The sequence below is a fragment of the Perissodus microlepis genome, chromosome 4 (assembly GCF_051167445.1).
Source record: "Perissodus microlepis isolate ML-2025 ecotype Zambia chromosome 4, ASM5116744v1, whole genome shotgun sequence".
Taxonomy (NCBI): domain Eukaryota; kingdom Metazoa; phylum Chordata; class Actinopteri; order Cichliformes; family Cichlidae; genus Perissodus; species Perissodus microlepis.
The window spans coordinates 5,099,251-5,119,652 of NC_140464.1; the positions used below are offsets into that span (position 1 = coordinate 5,099,251).

A 20,402-nucleotide genomic window follows, 5' to 3' on the forward strand; every position below is an offset into this window, starting at 1 on the left:
ATCAAATGGACCAATATGGCAAGGCCATGATGATCCACTTGGTAAAATAAATCCGCTTGGCATCTTTCTTGGCCTTAAGACAACAATTCTGATGGCTAAAGATCCAAACGGGACATAAAAAAAAAAAAAAAAAAAAAAAAAAAAAAGTAAGTTGATATTAAATTTGATTAAAGGCGGTGGTGGAGGATGTGTTCAGATCCTTTCTTCATTACAAATAAAAGCCCTGCAGGAAATTATTTATTTTATAAGAGCATATAATAAGATATAATCCCTCCCCCAAATTAATAACAACCAATTAAAATGGACATAAAATGACTCTATGTATTTGCCAAATATATTTTATCAGTTGACCACTGGACAGTTTAATCGATTCACCTCTGCTTTTATATTCTAATTAGCAAATGTACTGTCTATTTTAATTTATCTTGTTTTGTATGGAAAAAAATCTGAAATTTAGAGTAGAAAAGTAGAATAACTGGAGCTGTCAAATAAGTGTAAAGGGATAAATAATACAGTGGAGGAAATAATTATTTGATCCAGTGCAAAAATGAACAGTCTCTAATTTTTCTGTTAGTTTCATTTTAATCTAGAAAACCCCCCCACACCACATGAAAGTTATAAATTGATTTGCAACCCTTTTGGCGAGCACAGTGGTGAGACGTTTCTTGTACTCAGTTGCCAGGTTTGCACGTCTCAGGAAGCATTCAGGCACTTGTTTTCCTTTAGGTTTTTTGGCTGCTCGAAGCTTCAGCGTCTTGCACAGAGTTTCTATAGGACTGAGGTCTGGAGACTGGCTCGGGCACTCCATGACCTCAATGTGTTTCTCCTTTAGTCACTCCGTTGTTGCCTTATCGATATGTTTTGGATTATTGCCATGCTGGAAGGCTTGTTCTCAATCCATCTTCAGTGTTCTGGCAGAGGAAAGGAGGTTCTCTTCCAAAACTTTATGGTACATGGCCCCCTTGATTGGCGCCTCAATGCAGTGAAGTCGTCCAGTACCCTTAGCACAAAAACATGTTGCCACATCCGTGCTTGACTGTGGGGATGATATTCTTCAGGTCCTCCAAACACGGTCGGTTGAGTTGGTGCCATATAGCTTGGTTTTGGTTTCGAACCGCAGAACTTTCTCTGAATCATTTAAATGTTCACCGTCAAACTTAAGACAGGCATGTACAAATGCCTGCTTGAGCAGGGGGACCTTTCCGGCGCTGCAAGATTTCAATCTATTACAGCGTAGTGTGTTACCAGTTTTGTCCTTGATGACTGCTCAGCCCCTGTAGTTTTGAGCTGATCCCCCACCTTGCTCATGATGATCCTCACCCCATGAGGTAAGGTCGACTGAATGTCATTTTAAATGTCTTCAATAACTTCTGCATAACTGCACCAACAGCTGTCATCTTCTCACCAAACTTCATCCTGATGGTCTTATAGCTCATTCCAGCATTGTGCAGGTCTACAGTCTTGCTCCTGACATCCTTTGACAGCTCTTTGGTCTTTCTCGTGGTGGTGGAGAGGTTTGAATGGAACAGAATGGAATGAACATCTGTCCACAGACACCAGAAATCACATTAAAGCATAACACTAAAAAACAAACAAAACCTCATAAATAAACTCACCTCTTTACGTCCATGCTGAATACAGCTGCACATTATCATATTTAAAAGTTAAAAATATTTTTAATGTCAACACTTGTGTAAAATGCTTACTTCTACTATAGTTTCTAGATGTTTTTTCAACAAGTAGATTTGACTTGAATTGTTAAAATATTTTGCTGTAATAATAATTCCCTTAACAGTTTAACTAAAGGAATGTTTATTAACCAATCTAAAATTTACTATGATGCTCTTATATTAGTACAAACATCAGCTATAATTATTTTACCATTTTTCTTTGCTAACTGCTTAATAGCTACAGTCAAGTTTTGGTCAGCATCATTTCAGTTAGCTGCTGAAATAAAAACAAAAACAAAACACAATAACTTGTGCTTACCCTGCAGCAGAAATGCATTTTGATGTTTATACTGCCTGAAAATGGTGGAGAGAGGATAATAACCTCACCTGAAATCCCAAGTGAATTCGACAGGACATAGAGAGATAAATGCAAATATAAATCTGATGAGTCACAAAAATTGCTTCATGATAAACACAGACTGGATATTTTGGAAGGTTTGTTCAGACATCTATATTTGGCTGATGTGACAGCAGTGACTGACATGTGGCAGATGCATGGTCACCAGGAGGGGAGGGGCCCTGTGGGGTCATGACAGGTCAGCGGGTTAGAGGAATGCTGATAGGAATGCCCTGAGCGACAATCAGGGGTGCAACTCATCATGAGGACAACAACAAGAAGGATCAGCAGGTCCCCTGGGAGCCATGACAGTGGACAACAGGCCCAGTGTGTCTGCACACTCACAGTAATTCAGAGGAGAGGAGGGGGAAGCTGGGTTCACAAAAACTCATCTAAAAAAGGAGATACAATAAACACAGATTATTACGCAGTGGGGAAAAAAAGCTTGTGGAAAGACTTGGTTTTCAGCTTTAATTGATCATAAAACGTGCAAACACAATCTGCTAGAAAACACACACTCACTAGTTTTTCACCTATCTGGAGACAGATAAACAACTCAGGTTCTGGTGGAAAAACTGGTGAATATTTCTACCTTGCTTATAGCTGAAAATTAGACCTTTTTAAGTCACTAGTTGTCTTCACAGAACTGCTTCAGCTCAGCGTTATTCTCAGACTCTCTGAGGAGTCTGGATGCTTGTTTTATGCCTAAGCAGGATAGTGTGAAGACAGTCTGCAGGCAATCATGGATGGCCCGTCTGCTTGCAGAGAGTGTTTGCTGTCAGAAGGGGGCAGTGTCAAAAGCATGATTCAACTAGTCTGTGGGTCACTCTTGGTTGTGCTGTTGCTGATCAGCCAACTACAGAGAAGAGTGAAGCTATAACCTACGAAGAACTGAAGTGAAAGGCAAGTCCTTATTCTATATCTCAGTAAATTCCATTTCTTTATTTATTATTAATTTATTCATCGCCTGATGTCAACCAAATAAAACATGGAGACACCTGTAAACCGAGACAGTGAAATCCTGATATTGCAGGAGGTTTTCTAGGCCACTGTCACCTTATGCTCGGTCCCTGACCCTATAGCCACAAGCTGTGGGTAGTAAGTAAAACAGTGAGATTACAGATACAAATGGCAGAAGTTAGCTTTTTCTGAAGGATGTCTGGGCTCTTCCTTAGAGATGAGGATGAAGCTTGGTCATTTGGAAGGGGCCTAGTAGTAGAGCTACTACTCATCCACATTGAAAGGAACCAGCTGAGCTCCTTTCAATGTGGTATTTTAGGCATGTCTAGCTGGGAGGAGGCCCTGAGAAAAACCAAGGAAACACTGGAGAGATTATGTCTCTCAGCTGGCTTGCCTTCCCATCTCCCAGAAACATGTGGGTAAGACAGGGTGATCTGGGCATTTCTGTTTAGATTACTGGGAAAAAGGATGGATGGATTTAACCAGGTTTGATGAGAAGAGCTGGTTTAAAGATTAGCACATATTTTCCAACTCAAGCCCACAGAGGTCTGACATAAATCATAAATGACAGACTTTTAATGTGTCTCAAACACAGGCATTCTTTGAGTTCCTCACTTTTACAAGGAATTTGGCGATGTTTGTGTTGATCTGTGTGTCCTGGATAGTTGGCTGTCTGGTTAGTCGCTGCAGCTGCCAGACCAGTTCTCTGCATGAGCAGTCGGGCCTTCCTTCACAGCTGCAGGGTTTCGGTACAACGACCAAGGACTTCACCACAGCAAAGCAACTGCTTGTCTCTATTATTGAATTGTTTCTTTTTAATGTGGCACTGCACTCCAAACTAGTGACCAGCATGTTCTTATAAACACAACACTTATATTCATTTACACCACCACAAAACAAAGCAAAACCTCATCATTTCTATATTTTAAAAGAGAGGAAACAAATGAAAAACACTGTCAGGTCGTCTTTTGTAGTTTAATCATCAGATGAAGCAGAGCTAGTTGCTCCTTGGTGCTATAACATAAAAGAGAAAGAAATATAAGCAGGTGTATTTAAGTAGGTGTAAGTTTAGCATGTTTCTTAAACAGTCAAGGTCAAGAGTAGGGCTGCAATGATTCATCGCAGAACTCGAGTAACCTGATTACAACATCCTCTAGGCAAATTCTTTTCTTTGATGTTTGGTTTAATCCATTTAAGTCGAGCGAAGTTTGCGACTAAAAATAGACTTGCAATAAAAAGGTATTTAGGGGTGCACGTCAATTAAAGGTATTTGAACATGCCCATGCCGCTCCCACTTTTCTCCACAAAGAGACATAACAGCAGCAGTGAAGATGATGGTCTCATAGTTTAGTCTGTCTCGACACACAGAGCAACAAACAAAGAAGCGGAGCAAATGAAAGTGTGTTTCGAAAAGCAGTCTAAAACAGCGGCTCTTATTACTATAATCACCTTTAAAGGGCAGTAAAACTTTGAGCCACTGACCCAGTGCTATTATGCTGGACATAGAATTATTACTAACATTAATTATTAACATCTACATCATCAGAACATCTGTTTTCTGCAGCAGGAAACATTGCATCAAAGTCCAGGGCAAACCTCAGAGAATGCTGATATGCTCACTTTTCTTCATTGAAGCTGGCGCATGCTCCTTTAAAGCTTACACACTGAAAAAAAGCCATGTTGGATTTTCAATAGTGGACATTGGTTGCACACGATTGCTTTGCTTTGGCAGAAACTTTAACAACTGAGTTAAATCAACGCAACATATTCATATTCAATAGACCTGTGCATTTTGTGTTAATAAAACGTGATTGAAACATGTTTAGACGAAGTAAGTTGAGCTCTTGGAATCCTTCACAGTTTTGTCACTTTAGTTCAACACTATTCAATACCTTTTACTCCAGTACTACTTGGTCACTTAAATACTACGTTGTCTTCATGTTACGTAGTGTTCAACAAAGTCTAGAGTCTTGTTTACATAAAAAATGAATGGATTTATAACAACTTCGATCCTCTTATCTTTATCTGGGTTGCAGGGCATAACCCAGAAGTGATAGGGTAAGAGGCAGGGTACGCCCTGGACAGCTCACCAGTCTATCACATAGAGACAAACAGCCATTTGCACTCACATTCACGGGTAATTTAGAATCACCAGTTAACTTAACTCTAATAACTGCATGACTTTTAACTGTGGGAGGAAACAAGGATACTGTAAACTAGCCAGATTGCAGATTTGAACCCTGGACCTTCTTGCTGTGAGGTAACGGGACTAACCACCACGCTACCGAGCTGTCAACCCAGGCTTCACAAAAGTAGGAAAGCTATGATTACAAGGCTTGATGCAGAATTTTCTGTACTTTTCCATCCTTGACAAGTTAAACCACAATAAATAGCAATAGCATACATGTGGTGTGTGTGTGTAGTTGTCTGCCTCTTATAACTCCAGTGATTTTCCTGCAGTTTGAAATCTCGTGTGATCTTGTGAATTTCGTGAGTCCAGGCAACTAACCACTCTTACTAGATTTTATCATGTCGTCTCAACAAGAACAAATTAAGTTGCTGAATTTCTTTTTTTGAGTGCAGACACACGGTTACTCATTCACAAGTGCATTTAGACACATAGAAATACACAAATACACATGTTAATGGAATAATCAATGGATATAAAATAATCAACAGCTGCAGTCCTAGTCAAGCATTAAAGCTAGGAGCAATCTTGGGATTTTAGTTGCCTGAATCTGCCTGTTACCCCCTGTAGAGTTGTCTGTCCAAGAGTACCAGTACCCCAGCGCAAGAAACCTCTCCGAACACTTACTCGTGTGATGCACATTTCTAAATTGTGTTTATTTTGTTCTCACAATGGCTGGATAGCTGGTGGAAATCTGGTGAAAGACTTCTAGCTGACTGGTTCTTGTTTAAACAGTTTTTGCATGGTTGGGTTCTGTGCTTTGGCTTTGACCTGTTGAAGGAGAAAAATGGCTTAAACTCAAGCAGCACCCACAGGGCAGGGCATAGTGTTGTTAAATGAACACTTTAATAACACCACAATCGTATTTGCTTTGAAAAGTTACACTGAGAAATCCTCCAGCATCTTCAATTGTGTCACACAAATGTTGTTCTAGACACAAAAAGCTCAAACCTGTGCCCAAAATTATCTTTACTTTTATTGGTATCAGATGATGTAATCAGTCTATTGACCTCAGACAAATTAATATGAAGCCACGTGAAGTATTCCTCATAGGAAGCTCTTTTGTCAACTGTTAGATAATGCTGGGATAATGATGGTGATTAAAAAAAACAAACGGGTCCATAAAGCATGGGTGCTGCTGGTATTAAAGCCAAATGAGAGCAAAGAAGCACAAAGATGTTCTGAAACGCATGCACATTTTCAAAAGTTTCCACTTTTTAATCAAAGCTGATATATACAAAACAAATGCAAAATTGAAGGACCTTCACTGGTGGTGTCTAATTTACACACAAAATATGGAACTGGTACTCTTTAACAGGAAGTTGTAAAGCATTGCACAAAATAAAAAAGTAATGATAAAATACTAATGTAAATCACTTTATTCCGCTGGTGCAATAATAACCTAATCAATGCAGTACACAAGTTGTGCTTGTTGCATGTTTCAGTACTGCCCACAGTGGGTTTATGATGATACATCAGTTGGAAATCTGTTGTTGGAACATGGAAAACATATTTACTTATTTTTTACTTGATTTCCTTGATTTAATCAGGGGTTGACTTTAATGTGTCTCAAACACAGGCATTCTCATGACATATAACTGACCCACGTGTTCAATCATGAAGCATTTGGAAACAATGTCCTGGGATGTTATTGCACACAGTTCATTTGAGTTCCTCACTTTTACAAGGAATTTGGCGATGTTTGTGTTGATCTGTGTGTCCTGGATAGTTGGCTGTCTGGTTAGTCGCTGCAGCTGCTTGCAGAAAAAGACCAGTTCTCTGCAGGAGCAGTCGGGCCTTCCTTCACAGCTGCAGGGTTTCGGTACAACGACCAAGGACTCCACCACGGCAAAGCAACTGCTCGTTTCTATTACTGAATTGTTTCTTTTTAATGTGCCACTGCACTCCAAACTAGTGACCAGCATGTTCTTATAAACACAACGCTTATATTCAGTTACACTGTCACGATGTGGCTGGCACCACGAAAGTGTTTCATTCTTCTGCAACGCTGCAATTTCTCTTGGTGTACAAACTCTCTGAGAGCCACTTCCCAGAGTCACTAACTCTTCTCCAATGTAATTTAATGACTTTGTAAAACGATCACAACTTGTCATGGAACAGAAGAAGTCTTTGATTTCTGTGCTGGCGTCCTGAAGGGTAGCACTTCCTTGTCTTATTATTTTCTCATATGAAAAGAAATTCTTGAAAATCTGTAATGAAATTGACTGCGTACCAGAGTACATCTGCAACAGTCTGCTGTTCATGTCTTGAAAAACAAACACTGAATTGGCCCACAAAAGCCCCCAGTTCCGGACACCTTCTGTAAGATGCGTCAACAAATGGCAGTCGTACGAACAATGCTCGAGTCCATAGAGAGACGGTATCTGTGCTACAAACTGAACCAGACACAACTCTGCACAGTTGAGCTCATCCTGAGTGGCAAAGTGGGAGAGGAGGATGTGAAGGGCACAAGGAAGAAGCATCCAGTGCTTGTAGTACACTGCTGGCAAAACATTCCTCAGTATTACAGGAGAATAGAGGAGAGCAAATGCTCTCCACTCACAAGCTTTCCAATGCATCCTCTCACTGAGGCTCCTGGGACTTCGGCTGATTTCATTTGGTGGCTGGATCTCACACAAGGCTCTGTCCAGGTCGTTTAAATGCTCATCTGTCAAATGGAAGTCCTTGCTGGCATAAAGCGGGTCGAACCACAGATTGACGAACTGACGGACAACGCCCAGACAAAAGCAGTGCATGTAATCTGGAACAAAGCCTTTGATAATGTCAAATGACGGCAAAAGAAACAGGAGACTTGGACCTTTAACCCCCATTTGACTCTGGTCATAACTATTTCCCATCACTAACTCAGCAAGTTGCACCGTTTCAGGCATGTGTCTCAGATCACAGCCGTCCATCTGTATCGGGTAAACTCTGGTAAAACCCCTGCCCTTTATAACCATCTCACCTTTGTGGTAGCAAAAACCACAACCAAATTCTTTGTTAAACGGCTCAAAGTTCTGCACCATTGCTCTTGCTATCGCATCACATGTGCATATTTTAACTGTTACCGTGGTGTGATGCTCCGAGCCGATCTCATCTTTCCAACAGAACCCTGCAGCAGACAGTTTCTGAAGCTCGTTAATGAACGGAGTCAAAAAACTCTGAACTTGTGGTTTTCCTTTGCCAAACCATAAAGTGTGCAACAGAACGTTTTTGCACCGTTCCACATACGGTAGTTCATTGATGGTACACAGGATGGGCCAGATGGAGTATTTTGAGGAGCTGAACACGGGCGAGCCATCGCAGTTGAAGGTGAGTGTAATACTGCCATCTTGTCTTTCACTCTTGTATTCATTTCCAGTGTGGACATCAGAAAAGGAATCATCCCTCGTGAAATGCTTCCCAAGCTTTGAGTGGACGCGTGCAAGGAGGTTTCTTAGCTGAATTTCTAGCGGCATTACAAGGAAGTAGTAAGCCTTCAAGATCAGATATTTTCTGCTCAAGCTCTGCTGGCACACACTACACTCATTACCGGGATCCACACCAAGGTAGTTTGTACACCTGGGGCAATAAAAGTGAATCTCAGTCTTTCCATTGTAATCAGTGGAATGTTTTTTTAAAAAGCGAAGCGACTTTGGAACACATCCGGGTACCACCAAGTTTAGGAGGTGCAGGAGATCTCTGGCTGCTGCTTTTGACAAGCCGTGCTTCACAATGAACGCCAGGAGGAGCAGGAGGAGGGCTCCCATTGTGACTGAAGAACCAGCATATATCTTCTTCTCTCCACAGAAAAACTGCTCCTAGTAACACAGGCCAGAAATATGCTTTAAAAGCTAAACATAGTAGAAACAAACCAAAATTTAAAAAAACAAAACAAATGAAAAATACTAACTGTCGGATCTTCTTCTGTAGTTTCATCGTCAGATGAAGCACAGCTCGTCGGTTCTTGGTACTATAACATATAAGAAAACGAGATACAAAATGTGTATTGAGGCAGATGATGTTTCTTAAACAGAGTAGACGAGGTGAAGGCTGGCAGAAATCTAGAGGATATAGGTGCCTGGAACCTTCTTATAGCCCCTGCACAATTATGAGTGGGGAATTTTATTGTAGAGACTATCTTACTATAATATAAAGCACCTGTAGGTGACTGTGGCTGTGATTTGGCACTATGTAAAAAAATTGAAATGAATTGAAATAAATTAGCTATTGTGAGCAACACATTTTGCAAGCTGTAATCCTGCCTCTTTCTACTAGGCAACAGGACATTTAAACGTGACGATCTATGGATGTTATTTAAGTGTCAGCCTCCAGTCTATGAAAAAAGAAGAAGAAAAAAACAGACTCAGTCTCCTCAGACTCCCATGTTAAAACTTCCTGTATGCATATACGCTACCATTTCATGGTCTGGATCTACCTCTTTGGTTTCTGCTTTCCCAGCTGTCAGATGACTGGCCTACGAGTCAAAAAAAGATGGATGATGACCATCTCAATGGCATAATTTTAATATCCTTAAAATACTTTTCACTCAAGGCAGCTTCACATACCGTAGGATCTTCATCTTCGTCAGAATCAGATGAGTAAGAATCTGTGTCCCCATCATTGTAGACTGTGTTATCTCTCGCAATATGCTGTCATGGATTGTAGCAAGAAAACAGAATGAGGCACCTTTTTCATTTTAGAAGTATAAAAACTTCTAAACATATCAATAAACTACATATGCCGGATCCATGATTTAATCCCAATAATAATCCCATGTAATGTTTGACACCCCTACTTTACCATTACATGCTCTGAATCTCCTCTTCTGTCATCTGTAGGCCCAGCAGACACATGAGTGGCCTGAGATAAAGAAAATTATGATTTCTAAGCATGATATGATCACATTCAACGTTTATATGTAATCACCATAGGATGTTTTGTATCTTCAGTATTAGATACTATTGTCTCCAAGTACTCCAACTAACTAATGGCCTCAATAAGAAATTTCATTCACCACCTTTTGACAACAGCTGTACTACAGTTAGGTCCATAAATACTTGGATAGAGATAACTTTTTTTCTAATTTTGGCTCTGTATATTACCACAATTAATTTTAAATGAAACAACTGAGATGCAGTTGAAGTGCAGACTTTCAGCTTTAATTCAATGGGTTGAACAAAATGATTACAAAAAAAAAAAAAAAAAAAAATGTCAGGAACTAAAGCATTTTTAACACAATACCTTCATTTCCGAGGTTCGAAAGTAATTGTAATTAAATAACCTAAAATATAATGTTATTTTTTCCCCCGTTTTTAATCCTCTGCCAGGCCTTTACTGCAGTGGCTTTCAGTTGCTGTTTGTTTTTGGCTTTTCTGTCTGAAGTTTAGTTAGGGTTAGGTTAAGATCAGGTGACTGACTTGGCCATTCAAGAATATTCCACTTCTTAGCTTAAAAAAACTCCCTTTGGCTGCATGTTTTAGGTCGTTTTCCATCTGTATTATGAAACAACCAACCAATCAATTTGACTGCATCTAGCTGGATTTGAGCAGACAGTATATCTCTGAACACCTCCAAATTAATTCGGTTGCTTCTGTCCTGTGTCACATCATCAATAAACACTAGTGTCCCTGTGCCACTGGCAGCCATGCATGCCCAAGCCATCACAATTACTCCGCCGTGCTTTACAGATGATGTGGTGTGCTTTGGATCATGAGCTGTTCCACACCTTCTCCATACTTTTTTCTTGCCATCATTCTGGTAGATGTTGATCTTGGTTTCATGTGCCCAAAAAATATTTTCCCAGAACTGGGCTGCCTTTTTTTGATGTTTTTTTGTTTAGCAAATTGCAGTCTAGCCTTTCTATTCTTGAGGCTTATGAGTGGCGCCTTTATTTACTTTCATGCAGTCTTGTCTTTATGGTAGACGTTGATATGGATACGCCTACCTCCTGGGGAGTGTTGTTCACTTGGTTGGCTGTTGTGAAGGAGTTTCTCGTCACCACGGAAATGATTCTGTGATCATCCACCACTGTTGTCTTCTGTAGCCGTATAGGGTTTTTTTTTTTTTTGCGTTGCTGAGTTCATCAGTGCTTTCTTTCTTTCTTAAGATGTACGACACTGTAGATTTTGCCACTCCGACTATTTTAGTCATTGCTCGAATGGGTTGTTTCTGTTTTTGCAGCTTACAGATGGCTTGTTTCAACTGCATGGAGAGCTCCTTTGACCGCATGTTGTCTGCTCACAGAAAAATCTTCCAAATGCAAGCATCACACCACAAATAAACTCCAGGTCTTTCATCTGCTTAATTGACATTAATGACATAATGAAAGAATTGCCCACACCTGCATATGAAATAGCCTTTGAGTCAATTGTCAAATTACTTTTGGTTCTTTTAAAAAGAGGTGGGACATATTAGGAGCTGAAACTCCTAAACCCTTCATCCAATTTAAATGTGGATACCCTCAAATGAAACCTGAGAGTCTACACATTATGTCCATGTCCATTATATAACTATAGATGGAATATGTTTCAGTAAACGGGTAAAAAAAAAAAAAAAAAAACTTGTGTCAGTGTCCAAATATACATGGACCACTCTGTGTATTTCACATGTATCTAGAGTGGCCAGGGAAGATAAATAAGCCTTCCATGACTACTCCTATAAAAATATGAAAAATGCACTTGATTTAAATCTGGTTGCTTATTTTATTTTCTCCCTAGAAGTGTGACACTGGACAAAGAAGCTTGCTTGGTTTGTGCACAAAATTTAAATCAGGTAAGTTTACTCCCTGAATGCACATTTTTACTCTATCCTTGCGGCCAATGTTATAGCCTCTCTGGATTTTAAGTAATTTTGGATTCTTCTCTTTCTAAACCTTAAAAATTCTCAAAACGATAATTTACCGTTTGATGGTCTGAATCTGTTCTATCATCTGCTGGCCCAGCAGACCCATGATGAGCCTAGAAGACAGGACTTTGTTATAAACATCTTCATGTGATCATTTTAATATTGTGAAAGAAAAAGCATTTCATTTACTGTAAGGCTCACATATACGGGTGCTACTTCAGTATCAGATGAGCGAAAATATATAATCTCGACATGAATGTGACGGCAGTCTTTCTGATCATTAACTGTAAAATAACATTTAATTTTTTTTCTAAGGTTTAATAATTCTTATTATATAGTATTAGTATTAAGGTATTTTACCTTTTTATGGTTTGAATCTCCTCTTCTGTTACCTTTTGGCTCAGTAGAGCCATGACCAGCCTGAGAGACACAAAAAGATAAATTAAGGAATCTACACATTATATTTGGTAATTTAAAGATGTGAAACATCAATTTGTAGCTGCCAGTGATTTTTAACAGGAGTATTATCATTGTTGTGGTTGACAAGCCTCATGCATCACTATTTGTGATTATGAATCTTTTCCTGTCCTCTATGGTCTGTCTTGTCCTCAGTGTTTTACTTTCAGTTATGCCTGTGCGTTTGTCTCTCTGCTTTTTCTATGTCCTAATTGTCTAGCTGGTGTTGTCATGTCTACGTCTCTCCATGTTTCCGGTTTTATTTAGAAAAATCTGGTGTTTCCATGTTTAATGTGTATAGTTGTACGTTCCCTGTGGTGTCATTATGTTTATTCCAGTCAGTTGTTTCCCCATGTGTTTCCACTTCCCCTGATCACCTCCTGTGTGTATTTAGTCTGTGTGTTTTCATTTAGTTTTTGTCAGGTTGTCTGTTTTCCTTCTCCCCGTCACTTCAGGTTTCCAATGTCTTTATGATTCTGTGATTCTGAGCGGTGTTTTGTTATTGGACTTCTGTGCAAATCACAGTTTGGCCATAACGAACACCTTGTTCAAACACAAGAGTGTCCATAAGTGCACGTGGCACCAGGACGCTCTAGGCCGCAGGTCGATGATCGATTTTGTAATCGTATCACCAGACCTGCGACCATATGTTCTGGACACTCGGGTAAAGAGAGGGGCTGAGCTGTCAACTGATCACCACCTGGTGGTGAGTTGGATCAGGTGGCAGGGGAGGACGCTGGACAGACCCGGTGCACCTAAACGCGTAGTGAGGGTGTGCTGGGAAGGCTTAGCAGAGGCCCCAGTCCGTGAGATCTTCAACGCACACCTCCGGCAGAGCTTCAACAGCATTCCGAGGGAGACTGGGGACATTGAGTCTGAATGGACCATGTTCAGCATCTCCATTGCCGAAGCTGCTGCTTTGAGCTGCGGCCACAAGGTGGTTGGTGCCTGTCGTGGTGGTAACCCCCGAACCAAATGGTGGACACAAGAGGTGAAGGGAGCCACCAGGCTGAAGAAGGAGTCCTATTGGGCTTGGTTAGCCTGTGGGACTTCGGAGGCAGCTGACAGGTACCGACAGGCCAAGCAAAATGTGGCTCGGGCAGTGGCTGAAGCAAAAACTCAGGTGTGGGAGGAGTTCGGAGAGGCCATGGAAAAAGACTTTCGGACTGCCTCGAAGAGATTCTGGCAAACCGTCAGGCGTCTCAGGAGGGGAAAGCGGTGCTCTATCTGCACTGTGTATAGTGCTGGCGGAGCGCTGCTGACTTCGACTGAGAAAATTGTCGGGCGGTGGAAGGAATACTTCGTGGACCTCCTTAATCCCATTGACACGTCTTACGAGGAGGAAGCAGAGTCTGGGGATGAGGGGGATGACCCGCCAATTTCCGAGGGTGAGGTCACTGAGGCAGTTAAACAACTCCATGGTGGCAGAGCCCCTGGTGTGGATGAGGTCCGCCCCGAGGTCCTGAAGGCTCTGGACATTGTAGGGCTGTCCTGGCTGACACGCCTCTACAATGTCGCGTGGAGATCAGGGGCAGTACCCCTGGACTGGCAGACCGGGGTGGTGGTCCCCATCTTTAAGAAGGGGGACCAGAGGGTGTGTTCCAACTACAGGGGGGTCACACTCCTCAGCCTTCCTGGGAAAGTCTATGCCAGGGTGCTGGAAAGGAGAGTTCGTCCACTAGTCGAACCTCAGATACAGGAGGAACAATGCGGTTTTCGTCCTGGTCATGGAACACTGGACCAGCTCTTTATCCTCTCAAGGATACTTGAGGGCGCATGGGAGTTTGCCCAACCAGTCTACAGGGAGTGCAGAATTATTAGGCAAGTTGTATTTTTGAGGAATAATTTTATTATTGAACAACAACCATGTTCTCAATGAACCCAAAAAACTCATTAATATCAAAGCTGAATGTTTGTGGAAGTAGTTTTTAGTTTGTTTTTAGTTTTAGCTATTTTAGGGGGATATCTGTGTGTGCAGGTGACTATTACTGTGCATAATTATTAGGCAACTTAACAAAAAACAAATATATACCCATTTCAATTATTTATTTTTACCAGTGAAACCAATATAACATCTCCACATTCACAAATATACATTTCTGACATTCAAAAACAAAACAAAAACAAATCAGCGACCAATATAGCCACCTTTCTTTGCAAGGACACTCAAAAGCCTGCCATCCATGGATTCTGTCAGTGTTTTGATCTGTTCACCATCAACATTGCGTGCAGCAGCAACCACAGCCTCCCAGACACTGTTCAGAGAGGTGTACTGTTTTCCCTCCTTGTAAATCTCACATTTGATGATGGACCACAGGTTCTCAATGGGGTTCAGATCAGGTGAACAAGGTGGCCATGTCATTAGTTTTTCTTCTTTTATACCCTTTCTTGCCAGCCACGCTGTGGAGTACTTGGACGCGTGTGATGGAGCATTGTCCTGCATGAAAATCATGTTTTTCTTGAAGGATGCAGACTTCTTCCTGTACCACTGCTTGAAGAAGGTGTCTTCCAGAAACTGGCAGTAGGACTGGGAGTTGAGCTTGACTCCATCCTCAACCCGAAAAGGCCCCACAAGCTCATCTTTGATGATACCAGCCCAAACCAGTACTCCACCTCCACCTTGCTGGCGTCTGAGTCGGACTGGAGCTCTCTGCCCTTTACCAATCCAGCCACGGGCCCATCCATCTGGCCCATCAAGACTCACTCTCATTTCATCAGTCCATAAAACCTTAGAAAAACCAGTCTTGAGATATTTCTTGGCCCAGTCTTGACGTTTCAGCTTGTGTGTCTTGTTCAGTGGTGGTCGTCTTTCAGCCTTTCTTACCTTGGCCATGTCTCTGAGTATTGCACACCTTGTGCTTTTGGGCACTCCAGTGATGTTGCAGCTCTGAAATATGGCCAAACTGGTGGCAAGTGGCATCTTGGCAGCTGCACGCTTGACTTTTCTCAGTTCATGGGCAGTTATTTTGCGCCTTGGTTTTTCCACACGCTTCTTGCGACCCTGTTGACTATTTTGAATGAAACGCTTGATTGTTCGATGATCACGCTTCAGAAGCTTTGCAATTTTGAGACTGCTGCATCCCTCTGCAAGATATCTCACTATTTTTGACTTTTCTGAGCCTGTCAAGTCCTTCTTTTGACCCATTTTGCCAAAGGAAAGGAAGTTGCCTAATAATTATGCACACCTGATATAGGGTGTTGATGTCATTAGACCACACCCCTTCTCATTACAGAGATGCACATCACCTAATATGCTTAATTGGTAGTAGGCTTTCGAGCCTATACAGCTTGGAGTAAGACAACATGCATGAAGAGGATGATGTGGACAAAATACTCATTTGCCTAATAATTCTGCACTCCCTGTACATGTGTTTTGTGAACTTGGAGAAGGCATTTGACCGTGTCCCTCGGGGTGTCCTGTGGGAGGTGCTGCGGGAGTATGGGGTGTCTGGCCCATTGCTACAGGCCATTTGATCCCTATACAACCGTTGCAAGAGCTTGGTTTGCATTGCCGGCAATAAGTCGGACTCGTTCCCGGTGGGTGATGAGCTCCACCAGGGCTGCCCTTTGTCACGATTCTGTTCATAATTTTTATGGACAGGATTTCTAGGTGCAGCCAAGTGGTGGAGGGCTTTCACTTTGGTGGCCTCAGAATCTCATCTCTGCTTTTCGCGGATGATGTGGTTCTGTTGGCTTCATCGGGTGATGGCCTACAGCTCGCACTGGAACAGTTTGCAGCCGAGTGTGAAGCAGCGGGAATGAGGATCAGCACCTCCAAATCTGAAGCCACAGTTCTCAGTCGGAAAAGGGTGGAGTGCCCACTCCGGGTCGGGGATGAGTTCCTGCCCCAAGTGGAGGAGTTCAAGTATCTCGAGGTCTTGTTCGCGAGTGACAGGAGAAGGGAGCCGGAGATCGACAGACGGATTGGGGCTGCATCTGCAGTAATGCGGACGCTGCACTGGTCCGTCGTGGTGAAGAGAGAGCTGAGTGTAAAAGCGAAGCTCTCAATTTACCGGTCGATCTACGTCCCTACCCTCACCTATGGCCACGAGCTGTGGATAGTGACCGAAAGAACGAGACTGCGGATACAAGCGGCGGAAATGAGCTTCCTCCAAAGGGTGGCTGGCCTCTCCCTTAGAGATAGGGTGAGAAGTTCAGCCATCCGGGAGGGGCTCAGAGTTGAGCCGCTGCTCCTCCACATCGAAAGGAGCCAGCTGAGGTGGTTCGGGCATCTGACAAGGATGCCTCCTGGGCGCCTCCTGGGTGAGGTGTTCCGGGCATGCCCCACCGGGAGGAGGCCCCGGGGCAGACCCAGGACACGCTGGAGAGATTATATCTCTCGGCTGGCCTGGGAACGCCTTGGTGTTCCCCCGGATAAGCTAGACGAGGTGGCTGGGGAGAGGGAGGTCTGGGCTTCTCTGCTTAGGCTGCTGCCCCCGCGACCCGGCCCCGGATAAAGCGGAAGAAGATGGATATATGGATGGATGGATGGAGTTGTTATAGCCAGTGCTAGTTTTTTCAGTTTAGGTTTTAGTTTCGTAATAAAGGCTCGCCTTTTGTTTAACCAGTAAGTAATTTTCTTTCATGTTCTGCTTTTGGGTCCGTTCCTTTAACCCCCCCGGTGTTCCCCACCGTGACAACTGCTGTTACCAAAAAATCTATGGCGGGATAATAATGGCCGACCAAAATATAAGTCAGTTAGAGTTAGATAAAGCACATTCCTTCAGTGTTAAAAGTGGGGCTGCACCTATTGATTCCTTAGTAACTGAGGATTTTATCAATTATTCCATCAATTAAATGACTTATCGGATAAGAAATACTTTTGTCTCGGCAATAGTGAATATTCAAACGAATAAAAAAATAATATTTTTTTAAAACAAACTGCTTCTTAGTTTCCATTTTACAAGTTACAATGTTTTAACAGTTGAACTCACTTTAACTAACAGTTTATGAAGGAAACATTTTATGAAACGTTAACAAAATAATTAATCACAATACAATATAATAAAGCATCAATACAACCCAAACAAGGCCATCAAATAAAATAGTCTTTAGTTTCGGTCTTACTGGAAGACTTTCTTATATTAATAAAGAGCTCTGACAGTGTTGTCTCCTGGATGAGGCAGATTTGGTGTGTCTTAACGTGTTTGTGTGTGTGTTTGAGCATTTAACGCAGCATATCAGCATTTTAATTTATGTAATATAATTTATATTTATATTAACCTACATTAGGAATCACTCTGGCAGAAAGTGGGACTAATTTAACCATCATGTCACACTGAGTTAAGAGTGTACATATGCTTTTATTTTGACCTCTGTGGATTTGCTGTAGATTTTGTCACTGTTTAAAACAAACAGTGGGTGGGAGGTTCTGAAAGGTTCTCTTTTCTTTACGTTGGAGCTGGTTTTCTAGTAAAGGTTTTTAACGGCGCTTATAGGAACAGCGCTCCACCTGAGCTGACGGCTCCATCTCTCTGCTCTCCGCCGGGTGTGCAGATCCCATAAAGAAACTATGACAGCATCATCTTCACTGCTGCCGGTGTGTTACCAATCTTTTTTCGTTGAAAACATGGGGACTGCCTGCATTAATGTTGTAAAGCTTTTTATTCACACGTATGCTCCCAGATGCATCTTCTCCTGCAGGTCTGATTTTAGCTGCAAACGTGGGAGAAACCCTCGCCTTTATAAGTTGAGATCTACGCAGTCGTGCATTAATTTAAATGAAGCAACGAAGCAAAAAATTACAAAATGAATAAAATAATAAATAATTAAATAAATAAGATGCGTCGAAGATGTTTTATGTATTATTTTTGTGATCTAGTTATTTGAATCAACTCGATGACTCGCTGCAGCCCCGCAGAGGTGCCTTTATGCACGCATGGCTGCACGATTTACTCTTTGCAGACTGATTATTAAGGTTACCTCGTTGATGATCTTTGTCTTTGCAGAAGTCTTTGTAGGGCGTCCACTTCTCGGCAGAGTAGCCACAGTATTGAATCGTCTCCATTTATGCACAATCTCCCTGACTGTGGAGAGATGAATACCCAAAGTGCGTGCTATTATTTTATACCCTTTTCCAGTTTTGTGCAAATTAACAATTTTGGCTCGTAAATCTTCTGAGAGCTCCTTTTTACGAGGCATGATTCACATGAACAGGAATATCCATCAATAAAAGCATTTGAATATATTTGTTGAGGGATTCAGCCACCAGGAAGCGCTCCCTCTGCACCGGAAGTGTGGACTTTTTCCTCATTTTTAAAAAAACAAACAAACAAAAAACAGGACAAAAAGCAACAACTTTCTTTGGGATTCTGACAACCTAATAATTTGTTAAAACAACACAGTATGAACTGCAAAGGTTATGATAACCACAGATAAGAAACTTGCACTCTTTTAAATTCCAGCCTTTTCTTCTTGACTACTATAAATTAACCAGAGCAGGTCAGTGATTTAATGTAGTCTCTATTTGAGGTTCACTCTAAGGAATCAAAATATGTAAAAAAAAAAAAAAAAAAAAAAAATCATGAAATTTCAATCTTTTTCCAACAAATGAGCTGCAAAGTGAATAGGAAATCTTGTCAAGATTTCTGCAGGGTTGGAAGGATGATGTCTGGTCTTCCAGCAGTCAGTTTCTGGAGAAATTTCGCCTCATAAGTCCCAGGAACATCCCAGAACATTTATTTGTTTGATGCACACTTCTAACTTGTGTTAATTTTGTTGCCACCATATCTTAATATGGTGGTGTATGGTTGGGTTCCATATTGAAGGAGAAAAGTGACTTAAACTCAAGCAGCACCCACTGGGCAGAGCATTGTGTTGTTAAACGAAGTGTATCCTGTAAAAATCTCCCACTTTAATAACACCACCATCACCATATTTCCGTAACAATGCTTTTAAAAATAATGTCAAGAAAACTCCAGCATCTTTACCTTTGTCATACAAATGTTGTTCTAAACACGAATACCTCAAACTAAGATTTTCCCCAAACCTGTGTCCATCTTCTTTCCTTTTCTTTTCTTCCCCTTTGTTGGTATTAGATCTAAAGTAGACAATGAGATTAACATCTTACTGATAGGAGTGCCCTGAGTGGCTCAGTGAACAACTCATCATGAGGACAAGAAGAAGCATCAGCAGTTCCCCTGGGAACAATGACAGGAGACAACCCGGAGTGTCTGCAGACTCACAGTGAAAGGAGGAAGGCGAGGCTGGGTTCAGGAAAACACAAAACAGGAATTCCACAGTGTGTGATAGACAAGACACAAACGTAGTACACAGTAAACAGCCTGTGGACTGACTTAACTGGTCATAAATGCGATCTGACATTCATCTTAGTCACAAGACAAACACAATAGGTTTACAACAGAGACAAAATTATAATTTTTCATGTTTTCAAGTATTGGATACTTCTAGTGTTGGTGGAAGAATTGAATCTTATAGACAGCCAAACATTTTGTCAGGATAATCTTGTTTGTACAGTGCTGTGAAAAGGTATTTGACCCCTTTCTGATTTCATAGTTTTTTGCATATTTGTCTTGGATGTTAAAGATAATGAGGCAAATTTAAATATTACGCCAAGATAACCTGAATAGTTCAAAATAGTTTTTCATTTATGAAGGTAAAAAAGCTATCCAAACCTGCCTGGCCCTGCGTGAAACAGTAATTACCCCCTAAAGATAATAACTGATTTTGAAACTTTTAAGACGTGTTTGTGATAACTGGCAATGAGTCCGTCACTTTGTTGTGTAGTAATTCTGGCCCACTTTTCTTTGCAGAATTGTTTTAATTCAGCTACAGATTTGCCCGAACTGCTTTGGTACACCTTGATTCTCAAACTCTCTCAGTGAATGGCTCTCTTGAGATCAGTCTACAACTTTTTTACATGGGTTGTACTCTGATATTCTGAACT

The 20,402-nt window shown here is 41.4% G+C and overlaps 1 protein-coding gene across 2 annotated transcripts; it reads right to left on the reverse strand.

Annotated features, from left to right (window-relative positions):
- Window positions 1-6,408: 6,408 nt before the first annotated feature.
- Window positions 6,409-18,731, reverse strand: LOC146388097 (uncharacterized). 2 transcript variants are annotated; one of them, XM_084925200.1, is made up of 8 exons: window positions 18,419-18,731; window positions 12,401-12,460; window positions 12,097-12,153; window positions 9,998-10,057; window positions 9,763-9,846; window positions 9,633-9,671; window positions 9,108-9,167; window positions 6,409-9,015 (listed from the first exon to the last, which is right to left on the reverse strand). In XM_084925200.1, exons 1-8 carry the CDS (start codon window positions 18,635-18,637, stop codon window positions 6,775-6,777), a joined length of 2,820 nt encoding a protein of 939 aa, XP_084781326.1. In that variant the 5' UTR covers window positions 18,638-18,731; the 3' UTR covers window positions 6,409-6,774. The 2 variants fall into 2 exon arrangements, with proteins under 2 accessions (XP_084781326.1, XP_084781325.1); XM_084925199.1 differs by having other exon boundaries at window positions 9,612-9,671.
- Between the last annotated feature and the right edge of the window lie 1,671 nt (window positions 18,732-20,402).